At 41.1% G+C, this 20,744-nt stretch overlaps 2 protein-coding genes across 5 annotated transcripts in view; one reads left to right on the top strand and one right to left on the bottom strand.

The window, feature by feature from the left end:
- The window catches only part of C11orf49 (C11orf49 homolog), an 88,888-nt gene extending 70,143 nt beyond the window's left edge, over positions 1-18,745 (bottom strand). The window contains exons 1-2 of one of the 3 annotated variants that reach the window (XM_015287186.4): positions 18,675-18,745; positions 7,972-8,074 (exon numbers count right to left, since the gene is read on the bottom strand). In XM_015287186.4, coding sequence (XP_015142672.2) covers positions 7,972-8,074; positions 18,675-18,714 — 143 coding nt within the window. In that variant the 5' untranslated portion in view covers positions 18,715-18,745. Of the gene's footprint in view, positions 1-7,971; positions 8,075-8,493; positions 8,692-18,390 lie in introns of those variants that run through there. The other 2 variants (XM_015287187.4, XM_025151376.3) reach the window with 2 other exon arrangements.
- Positions 18,746-18,789: 44 nt separating this feature from the next.
- Positions 18,790-20,744, top strand: part of LRP4 (LDL receptor related protein 4) — a 94,974-nt gene continuing 93,019 nt past the window's right edge. Inside the window, exon 1 of one of the 2 annotated variants that reach the window (XM_046942516.1) lies at positions 18,790-19,108. The gene's annotated coding sequence lies outside the window, so the exon portion shown is untranslated. The remainder of the gene's footprint in view (positions 19,109-20,744) is intronic. The other variant, XM_046942517.1, reaches the window with a different exon arrangement.

A 20,744-nucleotide genomic window follows, 5' to 3' on the forward strand; every position in this document is an offset into this window, starting at 1 on the left:
GGGCATACCAAGTAAAATCACTTCTCTGTTACCTTCTAGTCCATATGAAAGTGACCAGTATTCAGCATTCTGTAGGACTTTGTGTATTTCAATTGCTCCCTAAATTATTCAGACTTGTTCTTGAAACAAATTAACACATTTGAAGTGTGTAAAAATAATTTGAAATTAACTTCCAGGGATCACATGTACACGTTCAAATCTGTACTAGCAATATTTATAACTACAATGGAAACACTGAAAATTTGAAAGCATAAACAGAATTATGAACTAAAAGTAGGCAAAGGATAGTGCATTCAAACATAGCTCAGAGAAAGAGCACAAACACCAGTTAACTCAGATATGTATAGTCCTAACACTTACACAATTTGCCAGGTTTCTGGACTTCATCTTTTGAAAAATTTCAAATGTTTGTTTTTCAGTGTTATTGGTTACCAACACTGCCTATGTGCAATTGACTTTAATGATCGCTGAAGGCACCTCAACTCTATGACAACCATGTTGCCTTTCAGCATTCAAGGTTGTAAGAAGGAATAGAGACACACCCAACTATATATAAAGGTCTTAGGTAAGGCAGTCAGCCCATTTCTCTTTCAGTTATTCTGACAAAGATCATAAATATATAATTTCCATTATGAAAAGCAGTAGGAACAAAGCAAGTAAGGAAGGCACTGATACACAGTGAATACATACTTGAAGCATCATATTTGGATTACGTTGCATATAGAAGTTGCAATTGTCTCTGTTCCAGTAGGAAGAGCATACTGCAGCTTGGCTATTTGGAAGTGGAGGCTTATCCATGGAGAACTATCCTGTGCTGCCAAGATGCTGATATCAAGTGCTAACATTTGTATGTTATGGCAAGTTCTCTAGGTTTTCCCGTCACCACAACAGTATCATACGTTTCCTGTGTGGAGTACATTACTGTATGCCTCATTAAAAGTAAATATTGCCTCCTACATTCAACTTGCTCTTCTAACTACAAACATTATAAATTTGCCCTACTACCAAAAATTCTTCTTTTTGATTTTTTTCCCCCTCTATTTCTTTGTTAGGGCTTAGATTCATCCAAGCATCTGCTCTCCTGGAAACTTCTCATGTATGCAGGGGAAAAAAAAATCAATACATTTTCTAATATATTTGCAACGTGTACAAACTACAGTGAGAATGAGTGTGCTATTCCTGTTAATATATGCATTTTTTTTTTCCAGCAGTTTACTCAATAGCAGCCATCCCAATCAACATATTTGTCAGGCTAGGACTTGTTGAAATGTTTGTTACAAAGAAACAACTCTGGGAAAAGGAAGACTTCACAGAACCTGCTGGTAAGATGAAGATATTAATGCTGTTTCTGCTATTTAAAGAACAAAACAAAACAACAAAACAAAACAAAAAACCCAACCTGTAATAAAACCATCAAGCTACAGGCAATCTACAGGCTGTGTACAAAATCCATCTAATTTAAAATAACAATCATACAAAATGTACACTCCTTACACTGCAGGCAGGTGGTACTGAAATCCCATTTCTGCTTTGGGACAGAGAAACTTAGGTTACAAAGGAAAGGCTTTCCTATTCTGATACTTCTCTGTAGGGGCAAGATTGGAAAGCATCAAATGGACCTCAACAGAAGGGCTTTGTGTCCATTAGCCACACATCTGTAAGTGTAGAAATATGCAACTATTATAGGATCCCCAGGAAGATTTATCACCAATCTCAGTCCTGCAAATCCATCTGTTCTCCAGAAATAGACATTCAAAATGCCTCTCTGAGTAACTTATTCATGTTAGCTGCAAAATCTCCTCAGAGTTTCTGGCATGAGTGCTATCTCTCAGAATGCACATATTTATTCTCTCTCTGCTGATAACTGAAGAGCAAAGAGGATGCAGACAGCACTCTTATGCAGTGCCATAGGGATCGAGGAATCCCAAGTAAGAGTCTGTCAGGAGCCATCAAGCATGTCATCCCAGCTGAGATTTTCAGCTCCTTCACAGCTGAGCCACTGACAGCAGCAAATTCATACCTATCACATGGCTCACAGTAGTCTTGCACTGAGTGTGATCATTTTGATTCTTTCTCTCCAAAGCAAAACAACTGCAGAAGTTCTAACAGTATTTGAAGAACATGCAAAATATAATGTCTATTGCAAAAATAGTATTAAAGAGCATATCAACATTTGCTCTAAATATCTGAAAGAATTTTTGCTTCCTAGATGCAAGTTTCTGAAAAGGGAAGGGAAGGGAAAAGGGAAGGGGAAAGGGAAAAAGAAAGGGAAAGGGAAAGGGAAAGGGAAAGGGAAAGGAAAAGGGAAAGAGAAAGGGAAAGGGAAAGGGAAAGGGAAAGGAAAAGGGAAAGGGAAAGGGAAAGGGAAAGGGGAAAAAAATAGGGAAAAAAGAAAAAGCATACACATCACCTCTCTCCCCATTCTTATCAAGAAATTCAAATGATGACACTCAATTAGGCTCTGTCTCTCAAAAAGGGAATACAGTACAACTTGTCAAAGCCCTAAGGACCTTCTCACTATTTCTGTTGTTTATGCCTCTGTACAGTTGTAAATGTTCTACAGTGTTGGATGCTGTAAAGTACATGCAGTACAATATAATTTCTGTCTTGACAAGCTCATACTATCCTTGCAAACAAGACAGAACAAGTTACTATGAAAAGGGGAAAGATACAGTGCAGATGACAGCAAGATGATGATGATAAGACCTACACACACAGAGAGAAATGCAAAAAAAAAAAAAAAAAAAAAAAAAAAGGCTCTAAGATAGCTCTAAGAATCTCTCCTCTTTATAAGCAGATAATTCAGCTTCTTTCCAGTTGTCATTCAGCATTGCCTCCAATGAGTGGCTTATTTCTCACAGGCATCCCATCTGTCCCATTTCTGGCCCTTCCCTTCTGCCTCTTCCATTCCCCAAGGGTATGGAGACCATTTTAAACAAGAGGACATTGTTTCCCCTACAGTTTTATCTAGGTATCATAATGTAGAGGCACAAGACTGAACAAGCCAGTGTCACTGCTATTGCCAGATTAAGCCAAAAGAGTGGTATCACAGTAGTCCCAAAGGAGCAAGTTGAACAAACGGTTCTAGTCAATCTAGAGAGCTGGACAAAATGAGGTACCTTCTTTACTATAAGCTAATACTTCTCAATACTTTCTATCCAATGATCTCAAGCTATACAGCACTACCAATCCTGTTACTCTGAACCAGATAATTGTTCCTCTGTGTAAAACAATGCTCTCTACACCATGCAGACCTGCATTTTAAACTAAAAATCTATTCTAAAGGACTTAAATGCAGCATCTAGCCACCATTCCCAATGAACAAGCGCATTGCAGATAACTTCTCAGATAGATATTATTAAAACTGTCATCAGAAAGCACACAAATGTGAACAAGATCCAGCAGGGATACTTCAAGTTAGACCCGGATGAAATATCCCTTACAGAAAAAGGGGATCTTGGACATCAATTGGTATGCACAGAGCCCAGTGGTGATAGTAATGCATCTGCAAGCAAACAGCAAGATGTCTTTCTCAATCATCCTGCAATTGGCACATGGACAGGAAAACATTTCACCATAAACAAAGGAAAACAAGAAGTGTTCTGGGAGAAGTACATTAAAAAAAAAAAAAAACCTTTTAAAAGAGCCTTGAACAGAGTAAGGTATCTACTTGCAAACTGAGAGAGAAAGTTTCAAGCAAACTATTACCATAGAAGAAAAAAAACAAAAATTACTAAAAGTCTTCTGGTCAAGGACAGTTTTTGCTGTTTCTTCCAGCTAAAGTGAAGTAAACACACAGCTCCCCTTTAAGATCCCAGAAAATTTAAAGTAGGACACAACGCACATTCCCGCTGAGTGATCAAATGCATTAGCACAGGGGCCCTGTTTTTCTTTAGTACAGGAACAATCAAGAAAACAGGATGATAAATAATGTATAGGAGGAACGTGTCCCTTTAAGATATGCTGGCGCAGAATTTAGGTTGGAAGAAGTAAAGCAGCATTAGCCTGTAATTACACAAAGGGCTTTCAAGAGTCTGCATTTCATGGAGATTCAAAAGCAAAGCAGAGATTTCTTGGGTTTGCAATGAACAAACACCAGTAGCATTTCAGCAAATCTATAAAATCCAAAGCAGTCCTGAGAGAGGCAGAATTTTACTCTTTTAGGGAAAAGATGTGGATTAATTGGCAGAAGGGTGATTGAGCCCTATTCTTGTAAGAGTCAGGAGTGAGTCAGATGAGAGAAGCCTCAAAGAACTCCCAAGATTGAAAGCAGATGTCCACATGATTGGGACAAATGAACAACTGAATAAAGTGGGAGAAAAAAAAGTATCCTCAAAGACTAAAAATATTCTGGAAGGAGAGCTGTAAAGATGAGGGTCAGCCCTCTGCAGTCAGCAATCTTTGTGCTCGGCTGTAGATAGCAGTGGAATACATAACTGGTTTCATTTCCTGAACTAGGAACAACTTATTGCCCGCAAAACACTTCCAGCTCGATCCATACACAGAGAGATGTATGACCACACAGTTTTTCAACTCTGAAATTTCATTCAGATAAGCTAAATCCCCCCAAAATTGAATCTTTTCTTAATGATTACCTACAAAGTAGCTGTTGTAACTGGTACAATGTTTTCAAGAGACTCACAGTAAGGCAGGGCACTGCACTGCATGACGCACACATGATAGGTAGCCATGATCATCCCTCTGTGATGAATCCAGTCAGAGGGGTGCATGGAACATTGCTACAGTGTACCCTCCAAAAAGAGTTAATATGTAGAACCATACTTGACACACAAACTTCATTATCTTAGCAAAGCTACAGAAGTTGTGTTACTTTATCCCATACACACTTAAAAAAAAATTACTTATGTGAGGCTACCTGCTAGCTTGCTGAATTCTGGACTTACTCTCTAATTGTAAGTAAACATGAGCAAGGAATGAAGAATATGAAAAATCGGACACCCCAACGAGTCCCTTTATCTTAAATCCTAACAGCATACTTCTAAATATGGGCATGCCAACCCTTTCACATAGAATAACCTGGAACAAGCAAAACTTTGGAATGGTGGACACAAACCTTAGGAATTTCACAAGTTATCTTTGAGTACTAAGGTATTAAGACTAAAAATACAAGTCAAGTTGATTTGCTTGACAGAGCAGTAAAAGCCAGTGGAGTTCTCAAAGCACAGCCTGAACAAACGCTGACAGTCAGGTGGACCAGTACAGTTCCATGGGGCAGTAAGAGCTTAACACTAAGCTCAGGGAAACTTCCTGTTCTACCTACATCCATATTTCTGATCATTTATTCTCCACTTCAAAGGAAGGTTCACACACTTCACATGCTAAGTATTTCACAGCTCTCAAAATTACTAAGGCTGTTTGTGCTTTGGGTCATGGACACAATGCCATCTGCTAAATTCCACCCATATCACTAAAAGGAAAAAAAGCGTGACAAGTTCCTTATTACTTGTGAAACAAACAAACAAACAAACATAGTCTATTCCCATCTTTCAGGAAATGAGAAACTCTGTGGAAGCCTCAGTGTGAATGGAGCTGTTTTAGAAATGTACGTATTTGAAAGTAACTGGGAAAAATGTAAGCTCTAGCACCTAAGTCCATCACAGGGTTGTGCTCTATGCTCACAGTTCTGTTTGTTATAATGATCTTGTATTATTACTTATTCTTTCAGAAGCAGAACAGGAATAGAAAGTGAAGAGAAAATGGTTATCAGGCCATGATGAAGGAAGAAATACTGCACAGAAGTGGTGTGGGCACTTTCAAGTAAGAGTGGAAGACTTCTTTCACCACTATTTAACTTTTGAAGTATATATGCACAAAGGTTTAGAAAACACCCTGAGGTGTCAACTTGAAAGCAGGTGTAAACCAAATCCAGTCTGGATAGATGCCTGAACAAAAATTCCAACTGAGTATTGCAGAGCCACCTTGCTTTCAGTCCTGGTAAACAAACCCTGATGTGGGTGGAGGTCATTACAGTCATGCCCTTTATCTTTAAGCTCTTGTTTACTATTTGTTCAGTTGATTAATCTCAGTATTACCTCTGTGGAAAGTCACCTGGATCAGATGGAGCATCATGATTCCCAGTCATATCAAGTACACAAGATCGTATCTTTATTTGTCCCCAATAACTACTGCCAGTGATTAATTCTCTACAACCACCACTTAACAATGACTACTAGCACTGCAACTTGCTCACATCATGGAAGTGTATTGTTCATTTGTTTGTGCAATAAGAGTTGCATTCCAGATACTATGCATTGATTTTTATTTTTCAATCTTTATACCTTGTAGTCCACAGAAAGGGAATGCATTTTGAGTTCAGGCTACTTTATAGACAAAATCTTTATATACTTACTTGTATACTGTACTTATATATATATATACATACATACACATATATATACACACATATGTACACATATACATACACATAAATATCTCTGTAAAACTCATGTAGTACCAAATATTTTATCTATTCTAAAATACATTTTGAAGGTCTTTTAAAGTCATTTTTTATTCCAGTTATGCTGAGCTACAGAGTAAGATTAACAGTAGAACAAGACAACCTCAGTTAGCTGTTTGATTCTTCTTAATTATACAGAATAAAGGCATTTATACAGAAAAGTGTTGCATTTTGTAATTGGGATGATTCCTTTAAAGCCAAAGCTGAGTACTTTGTTGAGAGCAAAATAGATAAGGTAATGCTAAGAACCATATTTCCTTGTTACAGTGCCATCTACCTAAAAGATCTGTTATATAAACAGATGTAGCAAGATGGCCTTTATCTTCTTCTGCCAAGCATGGTCAAAACCACACTGGCCTTGAGCACCTTGTTACTCTGTCTCAATATATTTAAAATACTGTCTCAATATATTTAAAAAAAAAAAAAAAAAAAAAGCTTTAGGAATTTCCACTCAGATTTGCTGCATAATTTCTTTTAGTTACTCATTTACCAGAGAGAATCTCAGATATCTCTCAGTTTAAAATACGCATCAGACTAGAAAATATAACCTAAGTTGTCCAGACAGCTTAAGTAGTTAGTTAGATCTCATGTGGAGGTCAGATGGATACTTCAGTAAAAAACAAACAAAATAAACCAGCAATGCTCTGGTCAGCCGAGAAAGCAAGCTGCTCCTATGCACTGCAATCCTCTTCCACACCTGTAGTACAGAGATTTCTGTGAAATGCTCTGCGCATTGATTAGCCTCAAGAAAAATTTAACAGGAAAGGAAGCAAACAAGCAGATTTTCAAATGGGTATAAAAGGACAGACTGAAGCATACCAACTGCAAGCACACCCATTACCAACAGATTTTTTCATGAAGCTGCCGGAAGACTTTTAAACATTGTGTAAGACATCAAGTTGGCAAAACATGCAGTGATTGGCTGAGTCAACATCAACAACACTGGAGATCAGCACACAGTTTCAACTCCCCCCTCCAGAAAAAGAAACAAAACCAACAACTTCCCAAATTAGTAGGAAAAGATAATTGGTGCTAATAATTATTTTCATTTTTAAGGACTTACGCAGGTTGCGGGGGAGCAAGAGACATTCTATTAAAGCATTCAACACGATAACAATTACACAAGGGGACAAAACAGTTTGAATCCAAACAGAAAAAGAAAGAATGAGCGCTGCTGAAACCAGAAACAATCCCTGCTTTTGAAACTGGCTAACAGCTCTGATTAAGCCAAGCAGGGTCTGATTTTCTATATGCTTTTAAAGGCTTCATTTCCCAAAGTGGCTGCTTCACATGAATGTAACAGGAGAGGTACCGAACTGTACAAAAACCCATGCACGTTTCTGAGACGTACACAGGCAGCCCTTGGCTAACCTAGTGAAATCTAGCATTCACAACATAATCAGCATGTGTCCAGCCCCATTCTCCATGTACTCTGCCTGTTTCCAAAAGCCTCCCTCAGGCTGGCCCTATTGGCAGTGTCCTGATGTACTTACTATTCAGTGAAGAACCTGGCAATGCCATACTGACTAATATCTTCTCTGTTCTCCAGCAGCTGGCTCACTGCATCCTCCATGTACGTGAGGACATGCCTTTGAGCTGCAAATAAAAGACAGTAAGAGACAGAAATTAGAATACAAGAGGCCTGCAAAGCCCAGAGCCAGACCAGCCTTGTTGGGGCCTTACAAAACAAGCCAATGAGCATTTGCTCCCTCATTTAGAGAGCAGTGGTTTTATTCTCCCACATACAGATAGCAGAACTCCTGACCTAAATCCTCCCATCCTTCCTGACCACACAGTTAGTCATTAACAGTGTGGAACCTTTTTCAAATCCTTTGAGATTCTGCAAGTGAAGGAAGAAGAGACAGAGCTGTGAGACTGCCATGCTGGAAAATGCTTATCCAAGAGGAGGTCTTCATCTCTTCTGAGTCACAGCCATCCTTCATATACAAACTGCCAATGCTAGATCAATGAGGTTGTTGTAGAGATTTAGGTGTTCCCCGCCCCTCCCTGCTTACCAAAGCCAAGTAGCTTTAAGGTTGTTCTGTAAAGTTTTCTCCTAAAGGTGCAAATAAAAGTACATCTGTTTCTTGGAGTGGCAGGTAGGGAACAGGTCCCAATGCCAGGAGAGATTTATACGGATCGTCAGTCCCAAGAAACTGTCTAAACCAAACCTGAGGAGGTTTCAGAAGAGGCAGATCTGACAGTACCCAACCACACTAGTAGGTCTTCTGAGTAAGACTATACAAGACAAACCATTTTGCTGCTGCTGCAGGGGGCAGACTGCAGAAATCAAGCGTTTGCCAGGAAGGAAACAGTACAGATTTGCCACTGAGTGCCTTTGATGTTCTTGGCTGGAAATCAACTCAGAGGAACAAAGAGCTGAGTCTGGCGTGATGCACCAGCTAGCAAGCAGTAGACTTTCCAAACCTACAAGTTCAACCATCAGAAAACAAGTCATAACGAACCCAGGAAAATTGTTCCTAACCTGGAAAGCACACAAGCCCTGTTCCCAAAGCACACACCTCCATCCTAAACACGTATGGTACTGCACCTTTGCAAGTAGTGTCGTGTCCTAAAAAGAGCAGGAGAAAACCCTTAGGGGATATAGGAAAGGCGAAGGCTGTTCTTGCTCCTTGCCAATCTGTTCCAGACTTGGCAGCATCACTCCCCTCAACTAGCAACTGGCCAACCACAGACCCACATCAATATTCTTCAAACCATTTTAATTTGTGCTTAATATCCTGGTAGGCATCAAGCCTGTGCCACTTGATACACAACATGGAAGTCCCTTTCATCTTAGTGTGGGGCAGGTGGGCTTCAAGAGAGGCCCGGAAATGATTATTCCCAGTGGATACAGTGATTAAAAGTATGTATGAACATTGATTGCTATCAGGGGATTTCTCCGACTAGAACACTTTTTAGGACAATGGTAAAATTGGTTAAGCACACCCTGGAAAACACCTTGCAGCTGATAGCAAAATGGTGAGCCAAAGGTTCAAAGATATTATCTGGCACTAAAAGATACAGGGCGTAGCTTTATTTAATTATTTTAATGCAAAGGAATAAATTTAATTTATGTGAGTGATTAAAGAAAAATAGCTCTGCGCACCTGCGTCCCCTGAGGGAGGAATGAGTCGGGCAGCTCAGTCACAGTCTTAAGATAACAGCAGCTGGGTAACTTTATTTCAGCCCATCCTTCTTCCCTCTTCATTACACAGCCCATCTTGCACCCAGAAACATCTTCCCAGGCCCCTCTAGAGCTGTCAGCGGTACCAGATTAAGCCAGGAAACCACACTAGCAAACAGGCTTCCACTCCTCTCAGTCCACAGTATGTTCCTACTCAACTGCAAAACCATTTTCTAAACTTTGTGGGGATGCATACACTCCCTGTTGTAGAAGAGCCCCTATCAGTGAAACACGTATTTTTGTTATTCCACTTCTTTAGAGTCATCAACCTCTCCCCTAAAAGCCTACAGGAGTAAACAGGCATGGTCCCCACAGTGCTACATATCACAGTAAGACTGACCTCTCTAACAAATACCTTTGAGTCTGCTCCTGGAGAATAAATTAACATCCAACACAGAATCTCAGACATTTCTGGCACCCTTAAAACTGTACACAAATATATATGGGTCACTGATGGATACTGTCACTAGAAAATGGATGTTTGTTAAACTTTTTGTTGCATGGTCTCAGGATCCTGGCAAAGATTATCTCTCCTTATTTCCCAAAAGGCAGATAGGGAGGTGGGAGAGGGAAGAAAACTATGAGCAGAGAAGCTAAAAAAAAAAAAAAAAAAAAAAAAAAAAAAAGAGCACTTGCAATCTACTTAAGAAGCCTCTCTCCTTGACTCTTCAACTGCTATGCTGTTTTCCAGGTAGCGTGGTTCACACTGCCAAATCAAATCCCAGCTCTGGCTTCCTGTTTTCTGGCTGCTGAGTTCCACAGAGTGGTACAAGCAGTATGTTTTGTAGCCCAACCAGCTCTGTCCTACACAGAAAAGTCATAGAAAAAATGAATCTATGGGCAGGTTCCAGCAGGCCAGAGAGACAAAATGAAATGCCAGGGGTCTACTTATACCAAAACATTAGTGCCATAATTTATATAAAGGGTACTTTCCATAACAAACATTGGAACTATACGGCAACATTATCTATTTATGTAAGTGCAAAGTTAAAAATCCACAGGGTCCAATGCAAAATAAACATGATTCATAGGTTTTAATACTGTTTCAAACTCTGAAAATTCAGGTAGTTAATCTTCTATTGGTAGAGATGCTGCTCCTATTTTTTAGGCCAAGTTAGCAATAAAGCATCAAGTCCAAACCAGAATGGAAAGCTCAAATGCTCACAAAATGCTACAATTACAACCTGACCTCTCTATTCATTGTATTTCTGATAGAATTCCGGTTTACTGCAGCTTCTGCACACATTATCCTCATCATTTACTGTTTATGGCTTATTCCAGCTACAGTTCTCCTTCCTACTCATAAAAAATCCTCCAAGCTAATGGACCATGCAACACCTTTACTAAACTCTTCCCTGAAATCCCATGCAACTACTCCAAAATGGAACCAACTATGCCTGCCACACACATTTGGTAGGTACCACTTCTTGCTGTCAGACCTAAAACCTGCCAGGCATCTCTCACAGAAAGATACAACAGCATTAAGTTCAGAGAACAGTCTTCTGGCAGCCAATAACATGATGCTAAGTAGGTATATTTTCACAGAATAGCTTATCATGAAACCACTAGCGGTGACGTTACACCTACAGCCTGAGCAATCGATTGCAATACTTACAACATAGCACTCTCAAAGTCAGCTACCGCAGCACTTGAGAGAATGGCACTGATGGCATTGCCACTCTACTCACACACCAACATCCCACCGTCATTCACTCGCTCAAGGTTCAAAGTGCATTTTGGAATTAATGCCCTTTGGCTCAAAACCAAATTCAAGGTTGAATGCCTGTTCAATTCAAGCATGGCCTGATCAGGTCATAGGAGTTTTCTCCAGCTTACAAGTAAAAGGCAGAGAAAGAAATACATTCACACTCAGTTCACAATCCATACAATCTCCACTACAATAGTTTACACAACCCCAACTGATTCCTTTTAACTATAACTGTATCAAGTTAGTTTTACGTTTGTATTTAAAATAGTAAAAATAGTCCTTTTATAAGCCAATGAATGAATGACTTGCTTCTTCTTACAAGAACAAACAGTCCTGGTAATTTCTAGGTTTGACTAAAAATATTAAAAAGAAAAAGCACTGATATTTGAGGAAAGTCTTGAAGGAAAAGGAAAATACTACTACATGAAACAGAATGCATGCACTGACATTCTCTAAGTCAGAAATTCAGGAGGAAGAAAGAAAATACATGCCACCTTTAAGTAACAACATTGTGTATTTGTAGTTTTTTTTATTACCAGGCATGCTCAGGAGCTGCAAGGATTAAGACCTTACATGTGCTGTAGTGCCAGTCCCTTGAGTTGCATGATATCCCTTTCAGCACACAATGGAAACATGATGGAGTTAACCATACCGCTTTTGCGTATTAGTTACCATCCCCAAGGTTATAGAATCACTGAATCATAGAATGGCCTGGGTTGAAAAGGACCACTATGATCATTGTGTTTCGCCCCCCCTGCTATGTTCAAGGTCGCCAATCACTAGACCAGGCTGCCCAGAGACACGTCCAGCCTGGCCTTGAATGCATCCAGGGATGGGGCATCCACAACCTCCCTGGGTAACCTGTTCCAGTGCATCAATAAGAAGCTTCTCTTTCCAAGAAATTTGCCTTTTTTAAGAGGCCAATAAAATAACCAAACAAAAATAAAACAACAAAAAAACTCACCCTGAAGATCACTACACCAGCAGAAGAAAGAGTGGAATAAACTTACATAGGACAGTAAAATACACATCAGTACAGGTCAACAGATATGCTCTGTTTAAAGCAGCAGCAGAACCACAGCCTAGAGCAGAGGTTGAGTCTTATTTATCAAATTATCAAATCAGCTAGCTACATTATTGCTCAACTTGTCATGAGAGATGCCTTCTATTGGATCACAAGCTCTCTACCAGAGCAATGCCTACAGTGTGCACGAGTGTTTTTTTGTTGGCTGCTTCATTCCCGGCATAGCAGAATGTTTTGAGAAATCGGGAGTGGGAACTCCTGGATAATGAGACTGATTTTTATTAATTATTTTCCTCCTCCTCAACTGAAGTGCTCAAAATACACACTCTTTGATGCAATTACCATTATAATTCATTTTAGTTATCAGAAGTTCAAGAGCATTACAAGATTTAATGTACTTGAAATATTTTTGGCATTTTTAAGTCTCTAGCTGCTACTTTGCATGCTCCTAAATACTCTTCCAGAATTTATTCTAAATCAGAGCTGAATTAAGGGCCCCACTGTATTAAAGCACATTAGAAAAAGACAACTACAGCAACATAAAAACAATTACAGCTAATATTACGTGAGTAATAATAATGTATATAAACTGCAAAAAAAGAATATCAGCTCCAGAAGATTTTTCAGCATTGATGATCTTTCAGGATGCTCTTTTTCACATCTTCAGATATCGCAAAGGAGTGGACTTAGCAAGACAAGTATGTAAATAAAAACAACCAACCTAAGAGCTACATCACTGTACAGCTATCACTCCTCACAGCTTTGCACAGCTTGGCAGTATAACTTCCCGTTAACCCTAAAAAACGAGATTAAAGGACAGAACGTGTAGCAAAGTGCAAGTAGACCTGGCCATACCAGAGTCAACACTATGATACGAGCGAGACGTGAACAGCTATTCAGGAGTGCATGCTAAATGGCAACACAACACATCGTACTCTGTATATTCACAGATTTAAAATCACTTTCAACAAAAAAATTGAGAAATGGCTCCGTTTGTAATTTTATTGTGACCATAACTGAATATTTCTTTCAAAAAATTAATCAGACATTAGTCACAAACCATGACATTACAGTCTTTCACTGCACACACTTCCTGAGACCGCACACAGACTGCCTTCATTGTCCAAGTCCCTCCAGCAATTACCTCCTGCAAGATGCAGGGCAGAGGCTAGGCAACACCACCTCTTCACTGCACAATTGTCAAGCTTTTTTCCCCTAAAAAATATATAAATATGAATTTATTCAGCATGTCATTAACACTGTGGAATTAATGACCATTCCAGTTTGTTACAAGGACATTAGATAGCCTTTGACAGGCTCCCTATCAATTCATACTCAAATACTATATTTGTAGTACATAGGCCTCTATACTCTCCAGATCTGAAAATCTACCTCACTCGGGATCAGAGTCCATGTGATATCCTATCAAGCTAAGGTAGATGTCCTGTAGTATAACTGCAGGTTTGATTTGAAGCTGCAATATTTTGGAGAAAGTATGACACTGAATCTAAGAAGATTCAAAGTTATCATCCATACAAGCAAACTTTAATGCATCAGCAGAGAAGTTATTCATCCTTCAGATTACAGCTCTCCTATTTATATAAAAGAGCAAGAAAGGGAAAAGAAAAAGGCTTTGTTTTCTCTTTTTAGGCCACAACATCTTTCACATGAAGCGCTCCACAGAAGCTTGGCAAATGTCTCAACTATGAAGAGACCCAACATTGGTCTCAATGCCTAGATAGCAGTGTGTGGCTGTACGGGAACTGTTGAGTCACAGCCTAAACCACTGATTGAGCACCTGGGGAAAGAACCCGGTCAGCCCTGGGAGCACAGGTGAGGGCAACTCAGTTGTGTGACCGGAAGGGTGGAGCCTGGCTGCACCTCTTTTAGATCTCATTTAAGGGCTGACTGGCACTAGGGAAGGATCTCTGGTTGGAGATCTCTCCTTTGTGGAGTCCTTTCTGTGAGCCTAGATATTCAGAGACAGGTGAGCACCTTTACTTTTCTTGTGAAATACTATCCTATCTGTGCTGGTCCTCTTGCTGTTATGTTCCTGTATCACCCTTCCAGCATGTTAATCTTTCTGATTATAGCAGTGGCCTAAACATTGAACATGATGGTAAAGAAAATCCTACAATCATAGGATTTTTACAGTCGGAAGGGTTGAATTTAAAAGCCATCTAGTCTAACACCAGTGAACAGGAAGACCTACAGTTAGATCAGGCTGCTCAGAGCCCCACACAGCACTCCAGGTGAGGCCTCATCAGGGCAGAGCAGAAGGGAGGATCACCTCCCTCCACATGCTGATCACGCTTCTGTTGATGCAGCCCAGGATATGGATGGCTTTCTGAGCTGTGAGGACATATTGTTGGCTCATGCCCAGCTTGCCATCCATCAGTACCCTCAAGCCCTTTTCAGCAGGGCTGTATTCAAAACATTTCACCCCCCCACTTTGTAGTGATAGTGGGGGTTGCCATGACCCAGGTGCAACACCTTGCACTTGGATTTGTTGAACCTTATGAGGTTCATCTGGGCCCACTGCTCCAGCCTGTCTGGGTCTCTTTGAATGGTATCCCATCCTTGGGATATCCTTGGGTGCATCAACTACACCACACAGCTTGGTGTCGTCTGCAAACTTGCTGAGGGTGCACTTGAACTTTCTAACTCAGTGTTTCTGTTCAGGAGAAGAGTAAACCCCAGTTTTGTGCAAGGTTGCTGCATAACTGAAGTACTTTGCTGTAAGCTACTCTTGGCTTTGTAAAATGTGAATGTTCTTTCAACTCATTAAGCCTAAGAGAGATGAGGAAACAGGACCATGTTCCTGGCACTTAATAGCTCCATGCTTTACCAATAAGGCATTTCCCTAACAGTACGTTTATGTTCCGGCATGTTTTATGCTGGCAAAAAACCCAACAAAAAACAACATCCTGGAGTCAGGAAGTAGAGAGAAGGAGACTCCAGAGGAAAATTTTGGAAATTTATAATAATCTTCAGTATTTTCTTTTTAACAGAGAAGATGGGGAAATCTACAATTTGAAGTTTCAGAAGACAGCTGCATGAGTAGAACAATAAACTGAGGGCTCTGTTGCCTGTTATAAATAATGGAGCAATCACCAGTTATTAAACCATAATGAGGAAGGCATGGAAAAGTGACTCAAATAAGCTTTATTTTGCCTACTGTTGTTCTAGTCTCATCTATCAAACATAAAACACATTTTCGTCACTATCCCCAAACGCTAACTATTGTTTATTCAGTGAAAATACTGCTTTAAATATCCTGCTTGCTACAGCTTCTTCCCTGCAGCCTTTCTGTCAACTTTGCAGACCTCATCTCCTTTCCTATTCACTGAGTTCTATTCATCTCTGCTCTTCTACCTATTGTCTCACAGTCACTACGACATGAGATTTGCATTTCCCAGGAACTTCTCCATACTAAAAATTTGCAATTATTTTTAATTAAGTGAATGCCGGATTCAGTGTTCATTTTTATTTTAACTCACGACTGCTTCTACTTCCATTAGAATATATTGTCCTCTTAGCATCTGTAAGGGAACTGTTGAATCATGGCCTGAGCCTCTGATTGATTACCTGAGGTGAGCACTGAGTCAGCCCTGGGAGCACAGGTGAAGGCAATTAACCTGTGTGACTGGAAGGGGTGGAGCCTGGCTCTACCTCTCCTAGACCCCATTTAAGTGCTGACTGCCACTGAGGAAGGATCTCTTTCTGGAGATTGCTCCTTTTGGAGTTTTTTTCTGCCAGCCTACAACATGGGTGAGCATTTTTATTTGTTTCTGATTATCCTTTTCCAACATCATACTTTCTAGCTCTATGATCTGTAGATACCAGCCTAACCACACCACTCTATATTCATTATACAGCACCCAAACTGAACATAAAAGAATCACCTTACAAATGGAAGGAAGAGGAGGAAAAAAAAAAAAAAAGAAACACCTCAAGTAGCACAAAATGCTACTTTGGCCACTCATTTCATTTGGTCTCTTTTGGGTGTTGATAAAGGAGAAGAGAGAAAAGAGGCTAGGTGAAGCTTGCTTATTCCAGGTCAGGAAAGAAAGAATACCATCCAGTCTAGGAGACTCAAGGAGTTTCTTGTGTGGCAGCCTGGGGGAAACAATTTCAGAGTGAAATTACAGGATGTGAAACTTCTTTTTAAAGCACAATTTCTTCCAATCCCATCGCAGACAACTATATTAACAAGACTTAGAGGTACAGAAGAGGACAAATACAAATAACAGTGATTTCAGAATGCCAGGGCAATGCAGAAAACAAAAGTATCTTTTGAACACACTTTTTACTGATTTCCTACTATGAAGACAGAATTCATTCCATAGGATCTGTAAGCAACCTCATGAAAAATGTTCCTGATAACACTTGCAGCCAATGAAAATACCCCTGTGTAGCAAACATTTTCTAACAGAAGATAGACTGCAACTTGAACAGAAGAACACCCTCCCTAGGTGATCAACTGAACAAGCTCTTAGACAATTATTTCCTCAATCTGACATAGGATCATGGAGTCCTTAGAATTGGAGGGGATCCTTAAAGGCCATCTAGTCCAACTCCCCTGCAATGAACAAGGACACACACAGCTAAATCAAGTTGCTCACATGCTTGTTTGTGTCTTTTCCTAATCCAAACATTAGAATAATTTAGAAGGTTTTACCAAAGGGGGAAAAAAAAGTGATAGATCAGGAAATAGAGAGAGAAGGAGACATTTCATTTAGGCTAATAGAGCTGCTTGTACAGCATTGCACACATCTCCAAATTCACACTTCTCAACATTAGGTGTAAAACAGAAAACTGGTTATTTCTTATACTTTAAGAATTGGTATTCTGCTTCCTGACTTGTTATGACTGATTCAATCCTAACTGACAAGTTTCACACAAGTAAGAGTTAAGCGCCTGTTTCATCAAAAACAATTAAATGAGCCCAAAACCAAGTTGGCTTGTTTAAAAAAAAAAAAAAAAGAAAGAAAAAAGAAAAAAATTTCTTGCAAGTCTCAGCCTAGAGCAATTCTGTGGAAAAGCTATGAGTGTCTCCATTAATGCGTAGGTTGAAAATGCTGATGTAGTATAACAGAGTGACACACAACTGAAGGGTGTATCTAAATGGCACGCTGCAATATTGTTTGCAAATACCTGAACTAATGCCAAAGTTGAAATCCAAAATAAGAACTTCGCCAAAGTGAATCTCTCAAGAGTCACCCTGCGCAGAGAGCTAAAACTCCTGTTTCCTGCCTCGAGTTTCTGTAACACAGTACAGCAGCGCAGTTATGTAGGCATGTATAAAGTACCTACAGCAGCCTAGTAGCAAAAGTGCAGAGGTTCTACTCCAAGAGGATGTTGATCACCCCTCTGCTTAAACTCCTCAGCCCTCTTTATTGCTGTAGGGCACTCTGAAAGGGAAGACGGATCCTGACTCATTGATCCTAAGGCTAGGCTGAAGAAACAGCTGCTTCAGCCTTCCCCTGCAACAGTAGCTTTCCATTTACTAGAAGCTATAATGTTTCTCTAGCTCTGTTACATTCTGACTTACCAGAGACAGCAAAACCATGCTGAAACATGTATCACAAACCAACATATACCATTTCTTACCTTTCCCTGTACAACAAAGCTGCAGCAAATTAAGTATACCTTAATAACAGTTATTAGCAAACAGCCTCTCGGGCCTAGAAGGTAATGGATGAAGTCTCACTTCAAAAACATTGATTTGAACTCGCTCCAAACACTCACAGCTTGCAGTTCATCTCCTCTTTAGCAATTAAGTGACGTCATATTGACTTCTTTCCCTTATAATTGCCTTTCACTTGACACAATAGCACCTAATCACTTCTCTTTAGTTTACTGGAACGTGTAGTGGTAACACCAACTGCCAGGGCCAGCGCAAAAGGATGCAGCCCACAAGGGAGCGGCTGCTTTGTAGGATAAACGGTTTTTATTTTATGTGGCATAAAGTGATCAGCGGGCAACATTACCTTCATTTCAGAGGAAAAGCCCACCTTCCGACCCCCTCGCAGCCGAAGAGCAGCACCCTCCCTTTCTGACACTGAAGAAACGAGCAGCTCGCTCTCCTCAGGCCATCAGGGAGACCCCGGCCCCGCGGTGCCGCTCCCCGGCCGAGCTGAGGCGGGCACCGAGCTGCCCACACATTCCGCCACACACGCGGCCCCGAGGCCGGCGCGCGGCTCCCTCGGGAACCCCAACGAGCCCTTCTGACGCCTGGACCGCAGCCGGAGGCCCGGGCTGCCCCGCTCCTCACCTAGGTACTCGGGCCCAGGCAGCCGCTCGGGGCTCAGCATCCTCCTGCCGCCGCTGCCACCGCCTCCTCCCGGCTTCCGTCCGTTTCCAAGGCGCCCGACGCTGCTCCTTCGCTCGCCCCGGCTGGGAACGCACCCTCACACCGCCAGGGTTCCGGCCCCAAAGCGGCTCCGGCGACTGCCGCGCCTCAGCCCCCGCCCCACCGCGGCACCCCCGAGAGGGGCACTGCCGCCCTCGACGCGGGGCTGCGAGAGGCGGGAAGGGATTCGCGGGAAGGAATTCGCGGGAAGGGTCTGTGGAGGAGCGTGGCGGCCCGGTCCTGAGGGAGGGCGTGTGTGAGTGATGGTGCGGGTTGTGCGCTCCAAGGCTGGGCTACTCAACAGAGGGAGAAAGGCTGAAGAGACAAAGTGACACGAGGAGAAACGTAAGGCAATGGTAATAAAGATACGGAAGGGTATTGTGTAACAAGTTTATCCCAGAGAGCAGGGCCAGCAGTGACCCAGGAGGCCCCATGCGGTTACATCAGTCTTGTTAGTAATGCTCACTCTGCTCCTGAGTTTGTTTGATTTGCAACCTTGGTGCTCTAGGGAGGAAGGAATGGGGAGCATCAGGCATTGCCCATTGTACACAGGAAAGTGGAAAGTAGCAGAAAAGTCCTGAGCTATGGGGCCCTTTCTGCTCATTCTGCTTATCTGGGAATTTCTAAGGGAATGGCCCTTGTCCGGGCAGAGCTCTTCCCATGTCAGGAACCAGCCCTGCTGAGTGCCCCTTCCTCAGTAGCTGGTGGGGGACAAAATTTCCAAAAACCTTTGGAATTTCTCACATCAGCATTAGAAAAATCCCAACCCAGGGCATAATCCCAGGAGTTCCAAATGAGGGACTGAGAACTGTTGTGTGTTTTTAGTGACAAATGCAAAGCAACAGATATTTAAAAAACACTTAGATATTGTTGCGGGTTAACCCTACGGATGGCTGAACACCATGTGGTGATTTGCGTACTTCCCCCCTTCCCAATGGAATGGGAGAGAGAATAGGGGGAAAAAAACTAAAACCTGCGCGTTGAGATAGAACTATTTACTAAGAAAGAGAAAAGGATAATTGTTATGACTATATATATGCATGTACAAATATATGAATGTATATAACAAGTGTTACACAAGCAATTGCTCACCACCCCCCAGTCAAAGCCCAGCTAGCCCCTCGAGCAGTGCAAGAGCATGAGATGAACTCCCACCCCCTTCAAAACTCCTTCTGCATGATGTCATATGGTATGGAATATCCCTTTGGCTGGTTTAAGTCACATGTCCTAATCCTGTTCCCTCCCAGATCCTTGAGCCCTTCTCTGAGGATGGTCTTGGCTCTGTACAAGACTTAGCAGCAACTGTAAACATTAGCATGCTATCAACGCTGTTTTTATCCTAAAACAAAAAATATAGAATCATTCCAGTCACTCTGAAGAAAACAATTCCATGTCAGCTAAGAGAGATGGACACACAACCTGCTTTTACTCCACTGAGGGAAAAAGCTGAATGTTCTTGCTGCAAATTTGTCTTCAACCTCTACTCACAGTCACAACCATAGATAAAAAAGAACAAATAGGATGTGATAGCCAACCTATTTACATTCCTCCCCCCACACTGACTGGGCCACTCTGTTCTCTTTGTCTTGTTCTGTCTTTGAATTAATATGTCTTAGACATAAATATTTAAAAGATGAGTAGTGAGAATAACGTAGGAAACAAACAGTGAGACGCTCCAGTGTGGCGAGTGATCAGATAAAAAATAAGACTGTGTTAAAGAGAGTGGGTACAACATATAAAATGACAACGTTATCTACAATGACTTGTGATACAATACGGCTCATTTTAAAACTCTATATCCACTTTTGCAGTTTGTGCATTCAGATCTGTGTATTTAAAGGCCGTAAATCTGAAGAAGAGGGATTGTTGATACCAGATAAAATCAGATTGTAGAACACATTGGCGTAGGATATTTTTGAGGTCAGGAATTAAATAGAAGAGAAGTTGATGCTTTCACACAGAATGACCATAGCAGAAATGCTGAGTCACAGC

This window comes from Gallus gallus, chromosome 5, assembly GCF_016699485.2.
Source record: "Gallus gallus isolate bGalGal1 chromosome 5, bGalGal1.mat.broiler.GRCg7b, whole genome shotgun sequence".
NCBI classification, from domain to species: Eukaryota; Metazoa; Chordata; class Aves; order Galliformes; family Phasianidae; genus Gallus; species Gallus gallus.